At 32.6% G+C, this 22656-nt stretch overlaps 1 protein-coding gene across 1 annotated transcript; it reads left to right on the forward strand.

Moving 5' to 3' along the window:
* The first annotated feature begins 8372 nt into the window (after positions 1-8372).
* LOC118196421 (uncharacterized) lies at positions 8373-21371 on the forward strand. The gene is made up of 3 exons (XM_035367876.1): positions 8373-8431; positions 16765-16834; positions 20242-21371. The coding sequence occupies exons 1-3, from the start codon at positions 8373-8375 to the stop codon at positions 21319-21321; spliced, it is 1209 nt and encodes a 402-aa protein (XP_035223767.1). The 3' UTR covers positions 21322-21371.
* The last annotated feature ends 1285 nt before the right edge of the window (positions 21372-22656 follow it).

Here is a 22656-nt window from a genome sequence, read left to right on the forward strand (position 1 = left end):
TGTGGGGGAAGGGAGATCCTGACCACTATTCTTTTACACGTCCTCTAACCGAGAGATTTCATATTAAACATCGAAATAACTATGATATCAAATTTAAAAGATACTTGTTATACCTTAGAAAGATATATCAGGCTTAAATTCATCAACGATTATCTACATGAACAAGCTCTCAACCCTTAAAAACGATTTGATAATCTCAACATTCGTCTAAATTGACTGTGAACAATTTTATGCCATGCCAGTATGAATTACTTATTTTTGATCTATTTAATGAACATAGTTTAGAACTATTATTATACTACTATTCTGAAGTACCAAAGTGAAATGAACTGTGAACCGCCATTGTAAATACTTTCACTAAAAGATGTGTAGTAGCACTGTATCTTTTCTTTCAAGACCTTATGGAAACTATTTATTGGACTCATTGCTTAACTCATTTATTTCACGATTAGTATTATTATGTGAATTGAATGAACTGTCCCAACTCTATGAACTATTTATAGTCCTAAAGTATGAATTCGTATTTGAATTATCATATGAATTCTACGAGCCATATTATGTGAACTTTTAATTTATACTATGTATATATAATAGTTAAAATTTATTTAAATCAAAATTATGAACTATATTGTGTACAACCATATGTTCTATATGCGTTTTATATATTGCGGTTTTTTTTTTTCTGACATCAGTTGTTACGTTATTTTCTTCCTTCACGGTCGTACGGGGTTCGTAGATTTGGAGTGAATAACGACGACACTTGAAGAATCGAAACACACTTTATTGGGCCAATATTTAATCCGGACAGCTCCAAAGTCACTTTTTACAGTCGTGGAATATCTACTATAAACACGCTGGAACAATCAGCGACACAGCGTTCCCACTGTCAGGCAATGACGGTGGAGACAGCTTCACTGCAAAGCACCAGAGTACAGCTCCCGACTCTGCTCGGTCGTTCTCGGAACTCCACGTACTCTCGAGACTCTCCACGCTACAACTCGCGATGCACTCGACGACACACAGAACACAGCTCCCGACTCTTCGGTTCAGTCGTTCCCGGAGCTTAACACACTCTCGCGACGATGCACTAACCGCGATACACTAAGAGACTCTTCGATGCACTCGACGGTCCACTCGGCACTCGCTGTCCGGCTGTCAACTCAATCTTCTCCGCACGGACTAACTAGATGAGACACGCTCTCTCGCACACTGACTCTCCGCGTATCAGCAGGGTTTATATAGCTTTTGGCTTGTGTTCTAGAACATTCTGGTTTAAACCGGTAAGAATTCATTCCAGAAGGTTCTCCATCCGCCCATGCCATATAGCCAATTTTGTCGCCAAATGTGGCAACCCTGACGTCCCTTGCCATTTTATGGCAACCCTAAAACTGCTTTGAGGAAAAGCTATCTTACCGCGCCTGGACATTTCGTAACAATATAATTATGACTCATATGTAGCTCCATAAACTTGGAAGGTTTATCCTAAGTTTTAAACAGTTAATTTTTAGTTAAAGCCACTTTCCTGTTTTTCTTAATGTCAGCTTACAATTTCCTGTCATAACGTGTTTTTAGAATAGCAGTTAAACGCAAATGAAGGAAGATAATGTGTTTAAAGTTGAAGTTCTACTGACATCGTTAGAGAGCCAGAGATTCTGAACAGCGCGCGATCGCCTTTTAGGCTTCACTCTCTCTAAGCAAGATAATCACGAAAAACCGGCAATGTACTTCGAAAGGGGAGAGATGAGGATGTGTAAGAGAAGAATGACGGTGAAGATAACGTGCATATCAAGAAAGTACATGGAAGAAAGCTGACGGAAAATGGCAGACTTTTATAATATTTGCAAAGAAGTGCTGATCTATTTCGATACAGGATGTTTTGAACTTCATGGTACCCATAGCGAATTTGTAAAACTGCAGCAAAAATCTTATTAAGCAGTCAGACATTTGAAGTTATATATTATTACACTCAAATATTCGTAACTTTCAAGTGATGATATGGTAATTGTAAAATATTGCTTTCCTGAAATGTAAAATCATGAGTTTTAATATTATGATAGTTTTAATGTAAAATCTTGAGTACTTTCCTGAAATATAAAATCATGTCAAAAATTTTAATTTTAAATCATCTGTACAATATTTGATATTACTATTTATTTAATTGTGGAAGACAGATTAAAAAGACGACTACTGGACATCTCATGCTGCAGTTTTTTACATGGGACATAATAAAAAATTAACAGTTACATTCTAGAAGTATAAATTAAAATATGGGAAATTCCGGAAAATCTTTTATCCGGTATCGATGATATCCCATTGCTGATGGTTAAGAAATACTGTACTGTATTAGGAAAATAATTTGCATTTTTTTGCGGGGGTTCAACGTAACACTATTCGCTTGTAAATATTTGGTATGTTCTGTTTGTTTCTTAAGTTTGTTCTTATTCAACATATAAGGTAATTTGCATTTCTGCTAGAAGGTAAACAATCACGGAAGATTCCTATTAAAAATCTTGCCAATAAAATGTTGAGCTGATTAGATTATAAGGTATTTCTTCCACCTTTCTAGCGTACCTTCGTGGTGTAGTGCTTCTGCACGCTGGGCCGGTATTCCAGCTGTCCGTGGTTCGATTCCCGGTGAAGGCGTTGCTAACTTTTCATCTTGCCTGCTTCCAAAATACCTAATGTCTCTACAAGATAAACTTCTTTTTGAAAGAAAACTACTGGTTTTTAGCAAGATAAACCACCCATTCAATCCCTGATAATATGACCTTTCTTCAGGCCAAAGAGAAAGTTTACAATTCTACTCAACATTTCTTCAGTGTAAGAGTCATATTTGACTCATGCGGAATTAACTACTTTCTCGCGAATTTGTTAATTTTTGCAAATTAATTATCCTTGGAACGCACAGAGAAAATAACACTTTCTGCCGCTGTTGTAGCCCTATCATTGCAAGATTAATATTTTATTAAAAATCAAAGAATTTTTCATTCCATCAGTGCTTTGGTATAAAGATCGATTTTAAATATTTTTCGAATTTTTCTAAACTTTCATATTCTTAAAAAGTTTAACGTTATATGAGTTACAAAATTTTATTTCAAAAATTTATTTATGCTTCGATTTTGATCAAATCTACATCTATTTTCAGATTCACTTTTTTTCTGGAGGGGGAAGGAGGATTTGTTTTATATTTTGAATTTTCATTTATATTTTAGGTCTACATCAATTAATTTCACAATTTATTTACATTTCTTTTCCATAATTTTGTTTTATATTTTCAAACGTAAATTAGTTTTTCTTAAATTACGCTTTTTTCACAAAATGTTTTCTTTAAACTCAATTCTCTTCGAACTGCTTTCTTTCAGAATTTGTTAATTTGGATATCTTTTTAGAAAAATGCCTTAAAGAATGCTAGTTTGGATGTCAATTTTTCTGTCTCTTGGTAAAACAGTTTATAAACGGTTTCATATTTTGAATTTGAACTAAATATGCGTGAACGCATAGCATTTCAAATTCTTTTTTTACCCAGGGCATGTTAAGAAGTTAACATGTTATGTAAAATTTAGGCATATAATATAAACTAGAATGCATATTCCGTGATATACGTAATTTTATAAATATTTTCAGAATAAGTCAAGTCAAAATTTACTTGGAGACGATTTTTATTCATCTTATAAGTCTCTGACTACTTGGAAATATTCTTATTTGTTGCAGTTAAGTTTCGGAGAAAGCCCATAACAATGATAATATGCATATCGTATATATGCATACCGTATAAATGAAAATTCGAAATATATGCATATCGTATAAATGAAAATTTTATTGCAAGATATTTCTGATATCATTTTGTTAATATCAGCTTTCGCTGTGACTTTCCAGTTAAGATTACTTTTTCTGCATGGTGTTTTCTTGGAATGTGGGTTTTTTTTTTTTTTTTTTTTTTTTTTTACTTTCTGCTTCCATAATGGTTCATCCGTGGTATCTGGAACCATTAAGAACTTATTGTTGACGTAGTTTCCTCTTTCCACATCTCACACGGATAAAGAACTACGTATTCCCTTCTATTCTGCTTAGCTCAGACGGATCTCTCACTGTTTGCAATACTTAAAGGTTAAATTTCAACATGTATTATATACATTCTTAAAACTGCATAGATTTCAGAGCTTTCCCCCCCCCCATCACTGTCCTACAGTTCTCTTAAAAAGCTGTAATTGCTTCGCTTTAGAAAATTTGAAGAAATGAAATACTTGAAATCTTAATTATAGAATTTTTAAAAATTCGATAACTTTCTAAACTTTTGTGGTAATATTCTGCAAAGTGTGTTCGAGTATAAAATTCTGAACATTGCATTAATTTCTATTTTAATTAAATATTATTCGTATACATATATTTCTGCAATTAAAAAGACATTTTTAAAATTTAACGTTAAGCATCTTCAAATAATGTCATTTATTTCGAAGTTATATATCAGATATTAATTTCAGGACACGTTTTGCAGCCGGATTTGTTTTCGTTAAAAGTGTTGTACCACATCCTTTATAACTAGTACCCAAAACTATTGCTATTTTTAGCAGAATTCTAGATTACCTTGCATTTTCGCAAGACATTTTTCTGCTCATTTCCTATACTCTTTTATTTTTCTTGTGTTTTGGAGAGTTGAAGGTGACTTAACTGATAAGCACGTCAACCTGCGTAACAAAGTAGAGGAAGTTCTGAGTTCCGTTTCCTTCCTTTATGCTTTTTCAGCTAAATCAGCATTCATTGTTTTCCAGTTTCGTTCAATATTTTTTCAGCCTATCTGTGATTAAAACCCGAATTTTATTTATTTAAATCCCATTTGCCCCGTATTTGCATGAATTTTCCAGTGACTAAGAAATATTTTTAATATTCTTCAATGAAACCAAATAATTGGAATTTGAAATGATGTTTGTTCATTTTCTATCAACTCAAAGCTGCTCAAAATTTATTCAATCGATATTCGAATTAATTACCTTATTTATTCGCATATTTCTCTCCTCGTGCGTCCCCCCCCCAAGTTTTTTCAGCGTATGGTTTAAAATCTTCTGATTTATGATAAAATGTAAAATGTGAACACATATAAAAAGTACTTCGTGTAAGTAAGAAGAATGTTATAGAAAATAATTTGAAATACATAATAAATTAATATTAGTGTTAATGTGCTATGGTTGTTATTTAAGGAGTCTTTTCAGAAAGAATATATACCGAGTACTTTTCCCTTTCCTGTTTTTAAACGGTAAAACATAAGGAAAAAACTGTATATATTTATTTAAGATATATCCCTTTTTCTGTCAAAACTTTTCGTATGCTAAATCTACATGACCTTTTGTTAAATACTGGATTTTCTTATTATTTCTGAGGATTTCGAATAAGGGCTGAGATTTTGAACTACTCCTAGACCTGATTTATTTAGACAAACTTGTGTCTTATTTATGGTGTATTTTTTACCGCTAAAAACTGCGTTATAAATTTACTATATTTAATGTTTACTTTAATTTTGCTAATTTTTTATGTTAATTAGGATACGTTAATTAAGAAAAATAAAATAAGTACATTGTACTCAAGTTTTAAAGGAAATAAAAATTACCCCTTAATTGATTTTAAAAAATATTTTGCTTCATTCCGTGTACTACTGTATATTTCTCTGCTCGTTCTCACCCAAACAGCCAGCCGTAGCATTCGCTATGGCTGGCTGTAAACTAATGGGCCCAAGCTCAAATCACTGAAAAAGTATGGACTTCTATGCAGGGCCAGTTTAGGAGCCCCGCAACATCTGCGGTTGAAGGGGGCTTCAAACTTTATAAGGATCCTGCAATATGTTTCCGCATTAGATAATTTTTCATTCATTTACTGCAGATTTGAACACCTATCGCAAATTGCATTGCAACTTTGCAAGAGAAATGAAAGGTGAATAACAGTGGACCAGGACTTCTATATAACAAGCATATAAAAAAATAATAAAAATAAGCGTAATTTCTCTCTGGAACAGTACTTCTCTACCTTAAATTCAGAACCGTTAACCATTAAGGCCATGATAGCTCGGTTCTTGGTAGTTCTCTGTGGTATAATAACAAGTGCTTCCTTTCATTAGGTATGGAATACGTTAATACTTAATTGCCTTTCTTTGGAAGAATAAGAGAATGTTTGGGGTTACTGCCAGTGACGTAAATAGGGGTATGAAAATTATGACACCTGAGAACTCGAAGCATCAGGTGTCCTCAAGTGTCCTTGCACGTTCCTGATGAAGAACCCATTATGCAGAGGGGGAAATGTTATCCCATCTTGTTTCTGATAATTACACCTGAATGCAGACCAGGTTTGTGTTCCAGTCTTACGGTATAATTGATTTAACGTATGTAATCGATTTTGCACAATGCCTCTATAAGTTGATCCCCAAAAAGCAAAGATTGATTAAAACCATCTTTGATATACTACTATTAATCATCATCTGATACTTTATTTCAAGCCAAAGCCGACGCCCAAGATTTCCTTTTTCTTAAATTTTATTGATTTAAAAGTAGACAAAAAGAGACAAGTAAATTCCATCTTTTCAATTCTTCTTGCAAAAAATGTCTGTTGTCACGTTTCGCCTTGGAGCGTTATAACCACCTGCTTATATTTCTTACTAATTAACCCAGCCCTCTCAAAAATCATTATTATTCGAAAAATCGTTTACACCTTCTTTCTTAGAGTGTTTCAAATCATAGAGTAAACAGAGAGTCCAGAATTGTCTTTATTTTTATAGAAACTAGTGTCGTAACTAGAGACCAAGAGCAATAGATATGCACTGGTGTCTGCAATCTTCAGGTTCTCGAAATATGTCGAAAATACAGTGTAGCCAGAAAGTCCATTTACAGTAACAGTGTAAGATGGTACGATATTTAGATATAAAATCCCACCCTTATCACTGATATGGCAACAATGCTCCTCGTGTGATTTTTAATGTAATTGCCACGTGACTACTTGAGAAGGAGAATAAAGTTCTATGCGTTGACCAGTTGGTCTCTCTTTCTGTGCTTGGTGAAGAACACTGGCAGATACCAGTGCCTTCACTTTGGAGGAGGGAGAAGTGACAGGTATGTGTATCCATGAACGGAAACACAGAAACGAAAAATATGACACAGATGATGGATACTTACGGTTCGGCAAGGAGCTATCTTTGATCGTCAGACTTTGACCACATGGTTGTCAGACTTTGATAACGTGGAAAAATCTTTTCGCCTGGAAAGTTCGTCTCCGCTCTGGGGGACATCAAATCCTATGTAAAGAAGAAACGGTACATGGACAATGATATTCTGCGGGCAAATGTGCTTAAAGCTTTCCAGCATCTGTCGCCCTAACTGCTAAAGCGGAAGAGTATGAGGACATGCAGGCGTATTAAGCTGAGTAGGGATAATGATAGTGCATATGCAGATTTTTCGGATAAATAACTGTAAGTGATACTAAAGTTACAATCAAATGATCGTACCTGGAACTTTCTGTCCACCCTGTTGAATCCCTTTCGATTGTCCTCAACAGATTAACGTGTACACTCTTACAGTTTTCAATAGAAATTTAGAAATCAAATTTTGTGCTTAAGCTTCCTTTTCTGTTCGGTAGAAATCTTTTCCGTAGACATATTTTCTAAGCGTACTAATGTGTATATTGTATCTACAAATAGATGCTGTTTGATGTTGAATATTTTTGCAATATATAAACTGGATTCTGAATAGGAATATCCATATATAATTATCTATATCACCGCATAAATATAGTCATGTGCTATTAAGAGAATTTACACATGATGTCGAATTTATGAAAAATAATGGACAGATTCTAGTGAAATTATGTATGAATATACATGACACAAAAAAGAGATGTAATTTAATGCACGCATGTAAGTAATTTTATGCACGCATGATTATCAATAAAGCTCATAGTGCAGAGATGTCCAAAATCCCCTTTATTATATCGAACTGAAAAAGCATTTAATATGGGATATGGTCCCCTCTCACAGCCAGACAGGTTTCGCAGCGTGAAGTCATACTGGACAGAAACAGTTGAGTAGTCCTTGTGGCAGTCGATCCCATTCCTGCATCAACGCAGATCCTCCTAAGAGGAGATCTGGCTGGCCAATCCTTGCGGCAAATATCCTCACTTTCCAAGTAATCGTCGACCAGCTGAGCTTTATATGGACAAGTGATATCGGCTGTTAACAGGAACATAGGACAAACTGAAACCCTGAAAAGTCGAATATAGGGCTCTAAGATCTCCTCTTTATACCCCATAGTAGTCAGGGAACCTTTGTCAAACACATGCAGGTATTTGAGGCCGTCCAGCATAATGCCTGCCTATACCATTTCACTTCCACCGTTGCAATGACCCTTGCCCCAGATGAGGGAGGAATGTATCGTGTTCCAACTTCTCCAAACTACAGGTACGCCGAGAATCAGCGTTCAAAACATGATGATCTACTGAAGTCTGGTCCAAGGCGCATGTTGTTTATCCCATGCTAAAAGCGCTCCCTTGTGTGCTACAATGAGCGGAACGCAAACAACGAGTTTTCCTGTCATAGAGAAATATTTTTCAGCCGTTGGTGATAGAAGAAAATTGTGACACATGATACTCGGATTTTAGCATTGGGTAAAACTATCAAACACCTTAGCGTTCATTTCTAATCTATAACTATTTTTTACATTGTTCGGTACATTCACAAGTAGCTGAATGCTGCAGAATTGGCTAATATGGGACAGAAACTATTATACGTCGGAAAACCAAAACATTTACTCACCATCCTAATATTATGTTCATCCACAGTTTAACTAAAATGCTGTATATTTCCATGTATAATCCGAGAATTTTTAGCAAAATTTTTATCATTAAGGTCTAGGGCAGGGATGGGCAAACCTTTTCGGTCGCGAGCCAAAAATCGAAAAAAAAAAAAAAAAACGTTTGTCTCTAAGATGACCCTTGCCCCTAAGACAAATTCTTCTAAAATTTAAAAAGTAATATACAAGTATTACAATTTAAATATATTAATGAGATGAATGAAGTTGCGTTTTCATTTTTAAAAGTTTCTTATATTGAGGTTCGAAGTGAGATGTATTGATTCTAAGGAAAGAAGCTAAATGTTGTCAGTCTACTTCTGAAATAATTCTTTCTAGGGTTTATAGTTGAAAACACTTGTTCACGTATATAAGATGAAGCAAACATAGCACTGATTTTTTGGGCGTAGTATATTTAACTTGGGAAACTTACTTTGATAATGATTTGTAAAACTCTGGCATATTTAGAATCAACTGCATGAGATGATTGTTAGATTGCAACTCCATTAATTCAAGCTGCAAATCTGACCTCACTGCTTCACAATTTACATTGAAAGACATGGTAAAAGTATCCAGTTCTGTTTGAATGGCACTGAAATCTTCTTTCGAACTCAAAATGCAGATTTTTCAAGCCATCTGCATAATTCTTAAGTTTCTCTTCATTTACTGAGGGTATTGAATTTAACCTCGGAAAATGAGATAAGTCGTTCTTATCTAGCTGCCCAGCAAACAGATTAAGTTTTAACTTAAGATAATTAAGTTCAGATTAAATTTTTTCTAAGAGGTCAAATTTACCTACATTGGATTCCCATATGTCTGCTCCCCGAGAAAGAGATAACGCTTGTTGGGGCCAATCTACAGCTATAACTAACAAAGGACTTCCGCTTTTAACACTTAACCGATCGAAAGCTGTCTGTGCTTGCTATTTCCGTCGATTTATGTTTTTCAGAACAAAAATAGAAAAAGTAAGAAGATTCTCTTAAAGAAAAGGAAGAAAAATAATATTTAAACAAAGTAGAAAAGGAGGTGGATATATATTATATAAATATACATTTCTTTTATTTGCCTTGGACCGGCAAATTAAAATTCTATCCGCGGGCCGGATAGAAAGTTCCGGCAGGCCGGAGTTGGCTCATCCGTGGTCTAGGGGTTGACTTACGTACGACATGAAAGTGACTTACAAATATTTCATTCACGAAAATAATATCATAGACAAAACAACGGAAAAAATATTATCTCTATTTTTAATCATAATCTACAGTATTAATCGAATTTCGCAATATAGGAATCCCACTCGGAGTTTTCTAACAATTTGCGGAAGTCTGTGTTTACTAGAGGAAACTCTATTTGAATGCCATCATCCTTCATTTGATTATTTACACCATTATCTCCCATTTTGTAGATAATATTATTTTCAGTTCCATTCATAGCATTGTTGATCAAAGGACATAACATTTCCTTGTAATCTAGAAGAATATACATCCCTTTTTGTCTGAACGTCTGTCACTGTATGGAAGAAATTAAGAAGAATGTTCTGCTTCTAAAAAAAAAAAAAAAAAAAAAAAAAAAAAAAGCATAACTCATAATAAATGAGAATCTAGCAAATATTTTAAAAATTACCACAAGAAGAAGTAAAATCTGCCTGGTTACTAAAGCTTCAAATGATGCTCATGCTTTGAAGTTTTGAGAAATGCGAAAGATAAATTATTGGCGCTAAAAGTGACCTTTTATTCTATGATGTTCCTTCAACGAGCGGTATGTGTACCATTGGTGGTACCCGAGAGAAAATAGGTGGTAAGAAAAGAAGCAAAGTATTTTTAACTATCAAATTAAAAAATTAAAATCCGAACATCCTGATTGAGTTTTTTCTCTAACACTAGTAAATTTATGCGATATGAGCTTTGCTCAAGAGTGGTGGTGGTAGTAGTACTTTGTAGTGGTTGTACTAAAGACTTTCAATTTTTGTTTACATGGTACGCGTTAGTCAAAAGGTTGAGAACCGCTGGTCTAAGTTATACGAGTTATTATTCGCATTTTTGGGAATGTATCAGGTGTATAATTTAAAATCTGAAACCTTTCAGTTTTTTTTCTTATTTGTTTCAATAAAACATTGAATGCTGTAAATGAATAACATTGTGCAAAATTCTCTAAGACTGTTCTTTGCTTTTTAAAAATTCCATTTTCATCATACAAGAAGGAAAAATTTTCGGGTGTCCCGCCCTCTTCTTTTTATTCAAACTGATAGTACTTTCGCAGCAAATTAAACTCAGGTTTTCTGTCTTAAAGGAATTCAAATTTAGTAGAAACGCCCTCCCGATATACAAGTGAATTAACGAATTCAAATATTTTGAACTTACTATGGACCTATCATATGCCAAATGTACTACGTAATCAAAATCTTATTTGATTTTCCATGACTTCTGTAAAACTACATTCTTTCGCTACAAGAGGATTTAATTTATTAGAATGACAAAAAGACAAATACCTATCTTAAATTCTAATTAAGTATGCTGAAAATTATAATTTTTCTGTCATTAAAAACACATAAATATGTTATTGTGCCAATAATTCAATAATCTTCTTAGACAGTCCCCTAAATTTTTTTCAAGAGTTTTCAGCTTTTCTTAACTTTTTCTTCCGCAATGTTTAAGAAACTTTCAGTGACTGCCACTTAACAAAGTAAATAAGATGAAACGAATTTCATTGAATAGGTAACATTCTTAGCATTTAATCAAAGATGAAAGATATTTGGCTAACAATAAAGTTTTCAATCTGAGTTTATCGTATGAAAGCGATAAAGCCACGCAGTCATCTGAGAGTAAAGAATGAAAAATGAGGCCTTGTTGCTAATTAAGGAATCATGTGATCAACACGTGACTTGCGAGTGTTACGTTTACGCCTTATTTGTGCAAACATAATCTGGTGTATCTTTCATTCACCTGCCAGTGTAAAAAACGTCATTCATGTTTCGCATTGATATAGAAACAGCTGAACTTTGGTCTGCGTAGGAAAGGCTTTCAATATTGCTTCGTATCTCCCTTCCCCCACCCTCTTTCAGACACGTAATAAATATCCACAACAGCGAATGTAACAGTTACTCATCGCAACCGTGGGGACGCTAGGTCTACCGCTGGTGATCAGTCTGTTGAGTTAACGTGTAGTGTGCGCAGGAGTCTTTGTGCGAGAGAGGTGCATCCTCGCTCAGTTTGTGTACGCGTAAGGCTACGTTGTATGGGTTTGTATTTCATTTTAACTCTACATTTTGTATTAATATGTGGTTGTACAACGTATAACTATAAATTAAACTGTTATGAGTATATCTGGTATATAATAGATTGGTAAGTGACTAGAACATAGCTTGAATAATGAGGTATTAGTCTTACTATGGTGAAAGTTACCACATTTATATTAAACGTTTCCAAATTAATTGTTACTTTAATGTTTTATGCAGTAGAAATAGGTGTATTTTTATCTTGATAAAGTATTTTATATGTATACTAATTCTGCTGTAATGTTTACGAATATTTGCTGTTTCTATGCTACGAGACATACCAAAGTAGAGAAAATGATAACTGATTTGTGCATTATCAATTACCTTTTAGAGTATCGAATTGTAAGCCTACATATAGAAATATTTTCAGAATGGCTAATACGGCGTCAAAATCTGACTTTTATCAATATCAGTTTTGGAATAAATGTGTGAAACAGCGAGTAATCGGTTATTCGAGAAGTTACGTGCTAATTTTTTTTAATGTAAAGATAGAATAATATTGGGTAAAATAGTTTGGACATTTCGAATAACTTAAAAATAATATCAAATGTTCATTAGGTTTTCATAAGTACAACATGTTTTGACAAGTAAGCAATTTGAGATAGAATGTGGAATTGCGTTGCGGTTACTTGTATATGAAGTATGGTCTGTGTGTCGCTGTATGTCATGAAATATTTAAATATTGGGTAAAAGAAATATTGCAAACGTACAGCGGGTCCGAGATTTTAGAACAAACTGTAAAAATCCGTAGAGAGTTTTTCAAAATGTATCTTTCTATAATGATTTTATTCCAAGTAAGAGAAGTAAATTTTTGAGACAAAATTGATTAGAAAGAACTTGATTTTATAATCGAATTATTGTAAATATTTCAGTAATGGAGGTATTTGTTTTTTCGTGTTTTAAATATTTTTCAAAATTTTGATGATTGCTGTAATTGTAAACATTTGAAAAATTTGCATTTTCCTAAAATCCGTAAGCATTTGATGAACTTGCATTTTACTGTATAACACATGTTAAGTTTTTTATATATTGAATATTTCTGCATAATTAAATATTTGTATGAAGAAAGAATATGCAGTTTGGCTAGAACTGTTCAGTTAAAGTAAAGAATACAAAGATTATCTAAACAAGAATAGCTATGTGGATAGTTTGAATTTTCTGATGATTTCATTAGAAAAGTTAATCAGCTTAACTTCCATGCTAGTACATTTCTTTATACAGTAGATAATAATTAACATAAATGCATTTATTTTTTTAGCTACAATTAATTTAAAGCTTAAGTTATATGAATAATATGGCAGCTAGTATCAACTTGAAAAATTGTTTTAATGGGAAAATTTTCTTTCAACTGCTGCATATACCTTACAAGTAAATACAATACCATATTTTGATATTAATTTTTTACTTTCTAATATCCATACTTTTATTAAGATTAGTTTTTAACTTGGGGGGAAAAGACAATTTTCTTAAAAGATATTTTTTTCCCTACGGTACTGCTATTTAATTAAGTAGTGAATAAAATAATATTTCCGTTTCTTCATGTAAAATCATTGCAGGAAGTTGCTAATGCTTTTATGAAGAATGATCCATTTTTGAGAATAGCTTTGTATGAAAAAGGACTTAGTCAACATATTTAGAATTGGTCTACTTCTTTATCAATAAGTTAGCTATAAATCAGGTATTCTAAATTCTATTTAGTTCATAATCCTGCACTTCTGTTTTCCACCATCTCCTTTTTGAGTATATAAGTGGATAAGGTCTTTGAAGGTTAGGGTATTTAAAATAAGTTTAAAATTTGCAGATAATACTTCCCTGAAATATATTTTCTGTAAAACAAGTTGGCAAATAAACATTTTTACACATATCAAGGCAAAGATAAATAAAGAAAGATGTTCCAGTAATACTGATGTAAATCATAATTTTGAAGTATTTATCTATAGATAAAGAAATTGAAGACTTTCTTATTGTAGTGACTATCACATACACATTGTCTTAAGAATTTATACAGTTTTGTATGACAAATTTGGCTACATTAATAAAGGAGTGTGAAATTTTAGTGAAAGGAATAGCTTATTATCTATAAACTCGATAGTTTCTACATTAATTTGTAGTAGGATCATCTATAAAATAATATTCATATTAGAGATATATTTTATTGTATTATTCATATTATAGATGTATTTTATTATTGTATTATTCATATTAGAGATATATTTTATTATTGTATTATTTATATTAGAGATATATATTATTCATATTGGAGATATATTTTATTATATATTTATATAGAAATTCCTCTTGAGACAGCAATTCATAATTTCGGTGTACTGTAGAAGTGGTAGCCATAGGGAGATGGGAGCATCTGTGTGCTGGGGCACAATTAATGAAGGTTTATTTTATTATGAACTATGGCCAGTTTACATAATAATAATGGCATCTTTATGATAGACCACCTTGAAGGCATTCTATGACATCTGCAACAAACATCATAATTTATCAGTCGTGAAAGATAGTTGCATTATTTCTTTCATTTCTTATCTTTTATGAATTAATTTGTTGCTGAGTATTATGAATGCATTTTAAAATGAAAGTTTATATTTTAGATACATTGGACGAACGTTCTAATGGGTCGTTTGTGCAGCATTTGAAAAGTTGTACATTCAGTATAGCAGAGAAGTTTGCCGCAGAATGGCCATCTTGACTCGAGGATCAAGAGAAATATGCCACCCTCTACAGGTACTTATAATTTCTTTTCTAGCCCTATATACTGTGTTGCATATAATTAAAGGATGCAAATGAATATGAAACTTATCATCATATTTTCCTCTTGGTTTAAAATTTTTCACATTTTTATTACCATTTACTTTACTGAAATTACTTCTGAATGATTCTTAAACTATTATTTAAATTTTTAAGTGCAATTTTTATAAATTACGGACTTCTTATTGTTTAGCTCTTAGAATGAACCTTTCAGAAAGAGTGTCAAAGTAATGAAATATAGAACGTGTATTAAGTATTTCATACATGAAAGCATTTATCACATCTTAAATATGAAAATAATTGTCATTAATTACATTTATAATACGAGAAATATTTAAATCGCTTACCATGTGTGCAGCAATTTAATTTTAATTGATGAAAAATCGTCTCATTTTTACTACTGCAAACAAACAAAGTACATAATATTTAGAATTTTTCATTTAAACTGTTGCAAAAAAGTGAATATTGAATTAGTTTTTAAAAAATTAATTGAATATATCAGATGAAATTTTTCATTATCTCTGAATTGCAATCACAGCTAGTAGATGTGATTGTTAAATTGCTGCTTATATAACATGTTTTATATACATTTATTTGAACATATGGTAAAATTCTATTATACGGTGCAGCCTTGGCGCGATTTTGAAAATTATCGACAACACCAAAAATGACCCTAAGAATGTCTATGTATATACTATACACTATATGCTATCACTATATACATAGTATATACTATGTATAACTATATATATTCTTTGAATACCTGTTTACTACTCATCGTACATGTCTAGTTTTCACTGCTCATCATAAAAGTAGCCAAATCCTGTGTGCCCCGGATACTAGGATTAAACCGAACATTTTGTTAATAATTTGTTAAAAAATTATAAGTAGACAAAAAACACTACTTTCTATTGCTATCTTTAAAGCATGCTAGTAAAATTAGTTGGATAATTGGAGACTCAAATGCTACAAAATATTCATATATTTTCATTTTTACTTTTTATTATTGCTGCAGTTTTATTCTATGGATCCCATTCAGTATCTGAATTATCAAAGCTTTGTACCTTTGCTACTGCCTTCTACAAACGTTTTCTTCATACAAATAATTTAGAATGCTGTATATTTTTAAGGACATCTTGATAATCTGGGCTTTCCACAAACTTAAATCATCAATTAGTATGAATGGATGGTATGGAATATTTTAAGTGTATGGTGGGGCTTCAAGTGCTCCAAAGCAGTCGAAGGTTATAGTTACCCTTTTTGATTTTTCAAGATGCATTTTTATAATGGTGTGGAAGGCTGTCGCATGAGTTTGAATGCGAACAGGCATGTTATTTGGCACATAAAATTGTTTATGTGAATGCTTGCATTATAGCTTATAGTTTGAAGATATTCACTTGTTTTTTGAAAACTGATAATTGCAAATGGCCCACCGAAAGCTGAGCCGTGAAGTTACTGAATGCTGGTAGTTCGGTCCAGGGTTCGAATCTCAATGAACAGTTGGCTTCAAGGGCATTTTCGTGGTTTTCTCCACGTGTAACGTGTATACAAGCCAGTTTCTTACAGAAAGTCATGCCTTTCCTTATGCAGATAGTGCATAAGTTCGAGTGCTTGCCATAATTAAATAAACCAATGAAGCAGAGCAAATGGAAAAAACAAATTTAAAGTTAGATTTCTCTCCTACCTCTCAGACCTAATAATTGTAAATAATAAATATTAAAGTATAAAATTCAGTTATATTTCTACATTAAGAAAAAAAAAAAAAAACTTGATGTTATGTTGTACAGAAAGATAAGTTATAGCTCTAATATGTATGCTTTTAATTGAGTGTGAGGAGATGATTCCTGTTTCATGATCAAAATTTTGTCTGTTTTATTTTTTATAATTCTTTTAAACTTTATTTATTACTTATAGGCAGTCCAGCCTGGGTCAAGGAACCAACCTGATCCTACCTGACATTTTGAACCTCAGAAATGAAGAACAGGTTAGTGAAATGACTTTTGTTATCGTTTTCATGTGTTTATTTATTTTCTGTCAAATGACATGAAAAAGTAAAGTTTAAAAATTGTGTTTTGTTTTAATAGTAAAAATTGATAAGAAATTGCTTGGTATTTGTGTTTTTACTTGTGGAGAGGGGAAAAGAAAAATCTGAACCATGTCTAGTAGTTTAATATATCCCTGCATACAAAATATTCTTATTCTTTTCCAAAGAAAAGATTTTTCATAATTTATTTTATTCTTTTACATGATCTTACGACTATAATTTATTTTTTCTTTTGTATATCTTTTGTAAAAAATATGAAGTTATTCAAGCATTAGATAATTAATTATAAGAAAACCATTAACTGATTCCTATTAAAATTGTGTTGCAAAATGATTTTCTTTTTTTTTTTTTCTTTTCTTTCTTTCTTTCTTTTTTTTCTTTTTTTTTTTTTTTTTTTTTTTTTTTTGTAAGTTGAATATACTAGCTTAGTGATACCAAACCTGAAGAGTCTAGTTTTAACATATTCTTCTAATACAAAGCAAAGAAAAAAAAAAAAAAATGACTAATCTTTGGAATATGGTAACAGGTAGTTTGGCGACATTTTGGTAAGGCGATAAAGGTTACTAGCTAGGACTTTAGCAGTGTACATGGATAAAGTCAAGAGTGTGCTCAATGCCATTTTTGTGCAATTCTGGGATGTTTTTTTAAGTGAAAATAGGTTGACGTGTACATGGATGATACCGTGTATGTGCAGTTCTTAAAAACGCGGCAAGCAGTGGCCGATTCTGCACTTTCTCCCTATTTCGCACTTAATCTTCATGATTAAGCACTTTTGTTCTATAAAAGTTCTAGCATAAGTGTAATTCTTCTAGCAGATTGTTGGAAAAAATGTTGAGGGAAAAAAAAAAAGCCTTTACTTTATGAAAACAAAATGGCATCCCCCCCAAAAAAACTAGCAGGCTGCTGTAGCAGGGTTGGTCGCCAAAAAATCTCCAAGTTACCATAATCCGAAGATTAACCAAAAATTTTTTTGAAGTTCATAACTATGATCTGTTCATTAAGAAAGGAGCATAAAATAAGCAAAATTGCATAATTTTTTGCAATGTCAATATCACTGCATAAATGAAAGTCGAGAGTATTCTTTAAATCTGAGTAATTTTTTAATGCTTTAAATATTAAGTGGCATTCTTTTTCTGAGTTATATTATTTAAAATATTGGTACTTTTCCCGTTTCGCCGGCGCAAATCTCGCCAAGCAGACTTTATTGGCGACAACATACAGTATACACATAAAAAATATTTAAAAAATGTTAGTTTTAAGAATTTTTTATTTTGAAGACATAAACATTTTAATATCGCTTAAATTTTTATAAAAAGCCAATAAATAAAGACAATAAATTTGTAAAAAGACATTAATTTAAGAATTTACTATGCTTTCGTGGTTCAACAACCTGATTCGCCCGTTCATACCACGTGACCCCAAGCGATCTCATCTCACGTAAACTACTCTACAAAAATGTAATACTCTCAGTAATTATCTACATTAATTTCAAGTTAAATCTTAATTTGGAACACAAGTTTAAATGCAAGAAATATTTCAATTCGTACGAATAGCTTACTCATAAATTATGTAAAACTGCAGTGCTTTACTTCGCTAATGCATTCTCATTAGAATTGATAAATTTAACCGTTGACTTTACCTTTTCTATATTTTCGGTTTCGGGTAAGCGCTGTGATTGCATCCTAATTGACGTAATTACCGAAAATGGCCTTGGACATAAAACTGAACTCTGATAAAAATTCTATGTAATTATATGCCAGTATTGAAAGAAACAATCAATCTGATAAAAAAAACTGCGACTTGTTTTAAAAATGAGGCGTAAAATGTTACCAGCGAGAATAATTCGTTTGGCATCGGTTGTACCATTATTGGCGACTTTATCGCTGGCGCCGGCAAAATGGAAAAGTACCAACATATTAAATATTTGAAAGGTGGTACTATTTAAAATATTAGTTATTTCAAACAATAATATTGTTACGTTATTTTCTTCCTTCACATTCGTATGGGGTTCGTAGATTTGGAGTGAATAATGACACTTGATGAAGTATTGAAACACACTTTATTTAGCCAATGTTAATAAGGACGGCTCCAAAGTCATATTTTACGTTCATCGAAGATCTACTATACACTCGCTGGAACAATCAGCAACACAGCGTTATCCCTGTCAGGCAATAACGGTGGAGATAGCTTTACTACAAAGCACCAGAGTACAGTTCCCAACTCTGCTCTGTACTTCTCGGAACTAGGCTCACCAGCGGCCGAGCGGTAAAGTCGCTGAACACTAGTAGTTCGGTCCGAGGTTCGAATCCCACGAACGGGCTGGCTGCATGGGCGTTTTCGTGGTTTTCCCCATGTGTAACGTGTATACGAGCCAGTTTCCCTTAGAAAGTCCTCCACGAAGGCATCCCTCCCCTTAGGCAGATAGCCCTAGTGTGCTTTGCCATAATTAAATACACCACACCACTTCTCGGAACTACACGTACTGTCGAGACTCTCCACGCTACAACTTGCGATGCACTCGACGACACACAGAGCACAGCTCCCGACTCTTTGGTTCAGTCGTTCCCAGAGGTTAACACACTCTCTCGATGATACACTAAGAGACTCTTCAATGCACTCGTCGCTAGACGAGACACTTGCTCAATGTCTGACTATCAGCTCATTAGACGAGGCACACTTACACTAACTGACTGCGGACCAGCAGGGTTTATATAGCTTTCGGCTTGTGTTCGAGAATATTCTGGGCTAAACCGGTAATAACTTTTTCCAGAAAGTTCTCCATCCATCTATGGCATATCGCCAATTTTGTCACGAAATGAGCCATTTATCGTCAAATTTGGCAACCCTGCCTTCCCTTGCCATGTTATGGCAACTATAATGTAACCCTTGCCATGTTATGGCAACTATAATGTAACCCTTGCCATGTTATGGCAACCCTAAACCTGCTTTGCGGGGAAGCTATCTCACCGTGCCCATGCATTTCGTAACAACATAATTTAATTTGTTTAAAATTCTAGTGCCTGTTATTTTCACTTATCATAATTCATATAATAATGATGAAAATCCTATGCATTTAATTGGTTAATTGAGACTTGACATTTATGTGAACATTATTTCTTTTTCTTTGTGAAAATATTTTATTATTTTGCAAATTAAGGAGAAAATTATTGTATTTTGGAGTAAAAAAAAAAACTTTCTTACTTCAGGCCTTGGTTTTGTATGACTATCTATAAATTATGCATTTCATATTTTGATGAATGTGTTTGGTGAAAGTTAATAGTCAATATAAAATATTACATGAAGTTGCAGATTAAATCAGTTGATTACATTGTTTTTATCTTTTATAGGTGAAAACAGAACTTCTTACTGACAAGGAGAAGCTATGTGACAATGAACAACTTCTGCCGGAACCAGAGTGGGGGAACGAACCAGAACCCCTGGAATTCTCCTCGCTTGTAACGTTCCAGTTCTTCCTGCAGGAACTACGTCTTATTCTTGGTGCAGAGTTGGAAAGTCATCCATATAACACCGTCGGAAGTTTCCTTGCATTTTATGAAGCTTTCTTGAAACAAGAACGCAGTTTAGAAGATTTTTATCATAGTTATCAGCCTGAGATACTGCCAGAGAGTTTGTCTTGTGTTGGATTAGGTTGTTCTTTAGTTGATACCATGAAATCTACTCTTAGTAATTGTTATCCTGAGTTAAAATCTGCTTTATTTCTTGCTTCATGCGAGGAGATGGTTTGCGATATCGATACTTACATTAGTTGTTCTCCACCTATAATGAGTTCAAGTGTCAAAGAGCATGTTTTAGTTGTTCTCAAAATTGTTGTTGAAGAAAGGGAGGGTTTTATTGTTTTGGATCCAGGTTATCACGTTAACATTCCTGTAATTATTATGTGTGATGGGATGTATCCTAACACTGGTTGGTTCCTATTAAGTGAAACTGCGAAATCAAAAAAAGAATATTGTTATTCTTTAGAGGGAAGTTATATTCAATGGCATGTTAAGGAAACTAGAAATGGCAAAGTTAACAGTTGGATTAACTTGATTTATGTTGGTCATAAGTTTTTGAGTTATATTAGTGTTTCAGAAAAAAGAAATTTGGTTTTCAATTTTCGCACCATAGTTACACGAGACAAAAAACAACCTGTAGCTGGCTTATATTGTAACTTGGAAGGAGATGAGAAGTTTACATTTTTTTTTAATGATGATACTTTTAAAAGGCAAGAGGTCAAAATTCCATTTGAGTATTTTCAAGGTAAAAGGGAAAATAATCAATTTGAATGTGCAATATCATCCTGCGCTCGCCAGATTGGTTACAATGAAAGCTTAATATCCGATATGATAAATGGTATTATTGATGCTTATTTAAATGCTGATTTTATGCCTTTTGTTCGAATTTTAAATCGTGAAATTGATGAATAAATTTATGTATTTTTCTTTATTTTTATCAATAAAAATATTCATAAAATTTGTTTTTATATTGCTTGATTTTCAGTATTCTTTACCAGAAGTTTCTCTTTTATTTTTAACTTTTATTCCAATATATTTTTGTAGTACATAAGTTTATTTTTCAAATTATCTTAATGTACAGAAACTTGCAAGAAAATTATGCGTAAATTTACATTATCATAATTTGGTACTAAGTGATGCTGGAAAGTAAATTAAAAATTGGCTCTGCAATATTAACAGTATTATGTAACAGTAACTGGTAAGTGGGCATTTTTCACCAAATGAAACAATGGTGTATAATGTAATTGTTAAAAAAAAAAAAAAAAAAAAAAAAAAAAAGACATATTTGTACAAAGTAATACTGTCTCTGAGCAAAACTTTTAATGAACAGAATTCAACTTAAAATTCATTTATATTATACGAGAGATGATTGGTAAAAAAAAGTGCTTCCAGTCGTATAATTTTTTTGCGAAATAAAAGTTGCATCAAAATGTGGGAAAGTTATTTCTTAAATATTTCATTATCCCTACAGAAGTTTCCATTTACAGCTGCACTTTTAAACATATTGTCCACTTTTTTATTCCATTCATAAAATTTGATTCTATTTTTGCCCGTTTTCACAGCAGCTTTCAGCATGTTAACTTCAGTATTTCTTTCAATTTTTACCAGACACCCACTCTTCGCTGGTTATTGTTGTATCGTTTAAATGAGTTATCCTAATTTTTGCTCATTAAGAACACTCTTTGTTTTTAGTACAGTTTTAGGCAAATCTGCTTCAATAGAACAATTTTTCACATTCAGAAATAATATCATATATTTAGTAATTTCATTTGGTATGCATTCTTTTAGTGGCAGAAACTGCTGATTGCCATTTCATTTGTAACAATCAGGACTAATGCTTGTTGTTACTGAAGATAGTTAAACACCACTTGAAATTATGCTTATTTGCAGGATTTTATTTACACCTATGTAAGTGATGCAATGTGTTTCTTTTATTGTCTATCAACGCATACATTTCTCATGACTATTTCTTCATTTTCCATGGATAAATTAGCCATCAGAAGTTTTTACCTTTATTTAAAGCCCAAAATTACATACAATTTGAATGATAAGTAAGCTAAAGTATAAAAAATATGCTTTTTCCGAATTGAATCACTTTTTAAAGATTTTTATGGACTTAAATTTTTATTTCCTTTGACTGTAACTAAATTCAGTAATTTGGACCTTGCTGGGAGGCTAGAATAATAAATTTCAAAAACTAGATTTGTATTTGTGTAATACATAGCTGCCAACTTGCATGACTTTGCC

This window comes from Stegodyphus dumicola, chromosome 2, assembly GCF_044657685.1.
Source record: "Stegodyphus dumicola isolate Sdum_Otavi_A_Nest chromosome 2, ASM4465768v1".
Taxonomy (NCBI): domain Eukaryota; kingdom Metazoa; phylum Arthropoda; class Arachnida; order Araneae; family Eresidae; genus Stegodyphus; species Stegodyphus dumicola.

Bases quoted from the DNA above. Each gene is read 5' to 3' on its own strand.
- LOC118196421 (XM_035367876.1), top strand. From the start codon at position 8,373: ATGACCCTTGCCCCAGATGAGGGAGGAATGTATCGTGTTCCAACTTCT. The intron at 8,432-16,764 runs GTACGCCGAGAA...TATTACTTATAG, and splicing joins CCAACTTCTCCAAACTACAG to GCAGTCCAGCCTGGGTCAAG. The intron at 16,835-20,241 runs GTTAGTGAAATG...TATCTTTTATAG, and splicing joins ACCTCAGAAATGAAGAACAG to GTGAAAACAGAACTTCTTAC.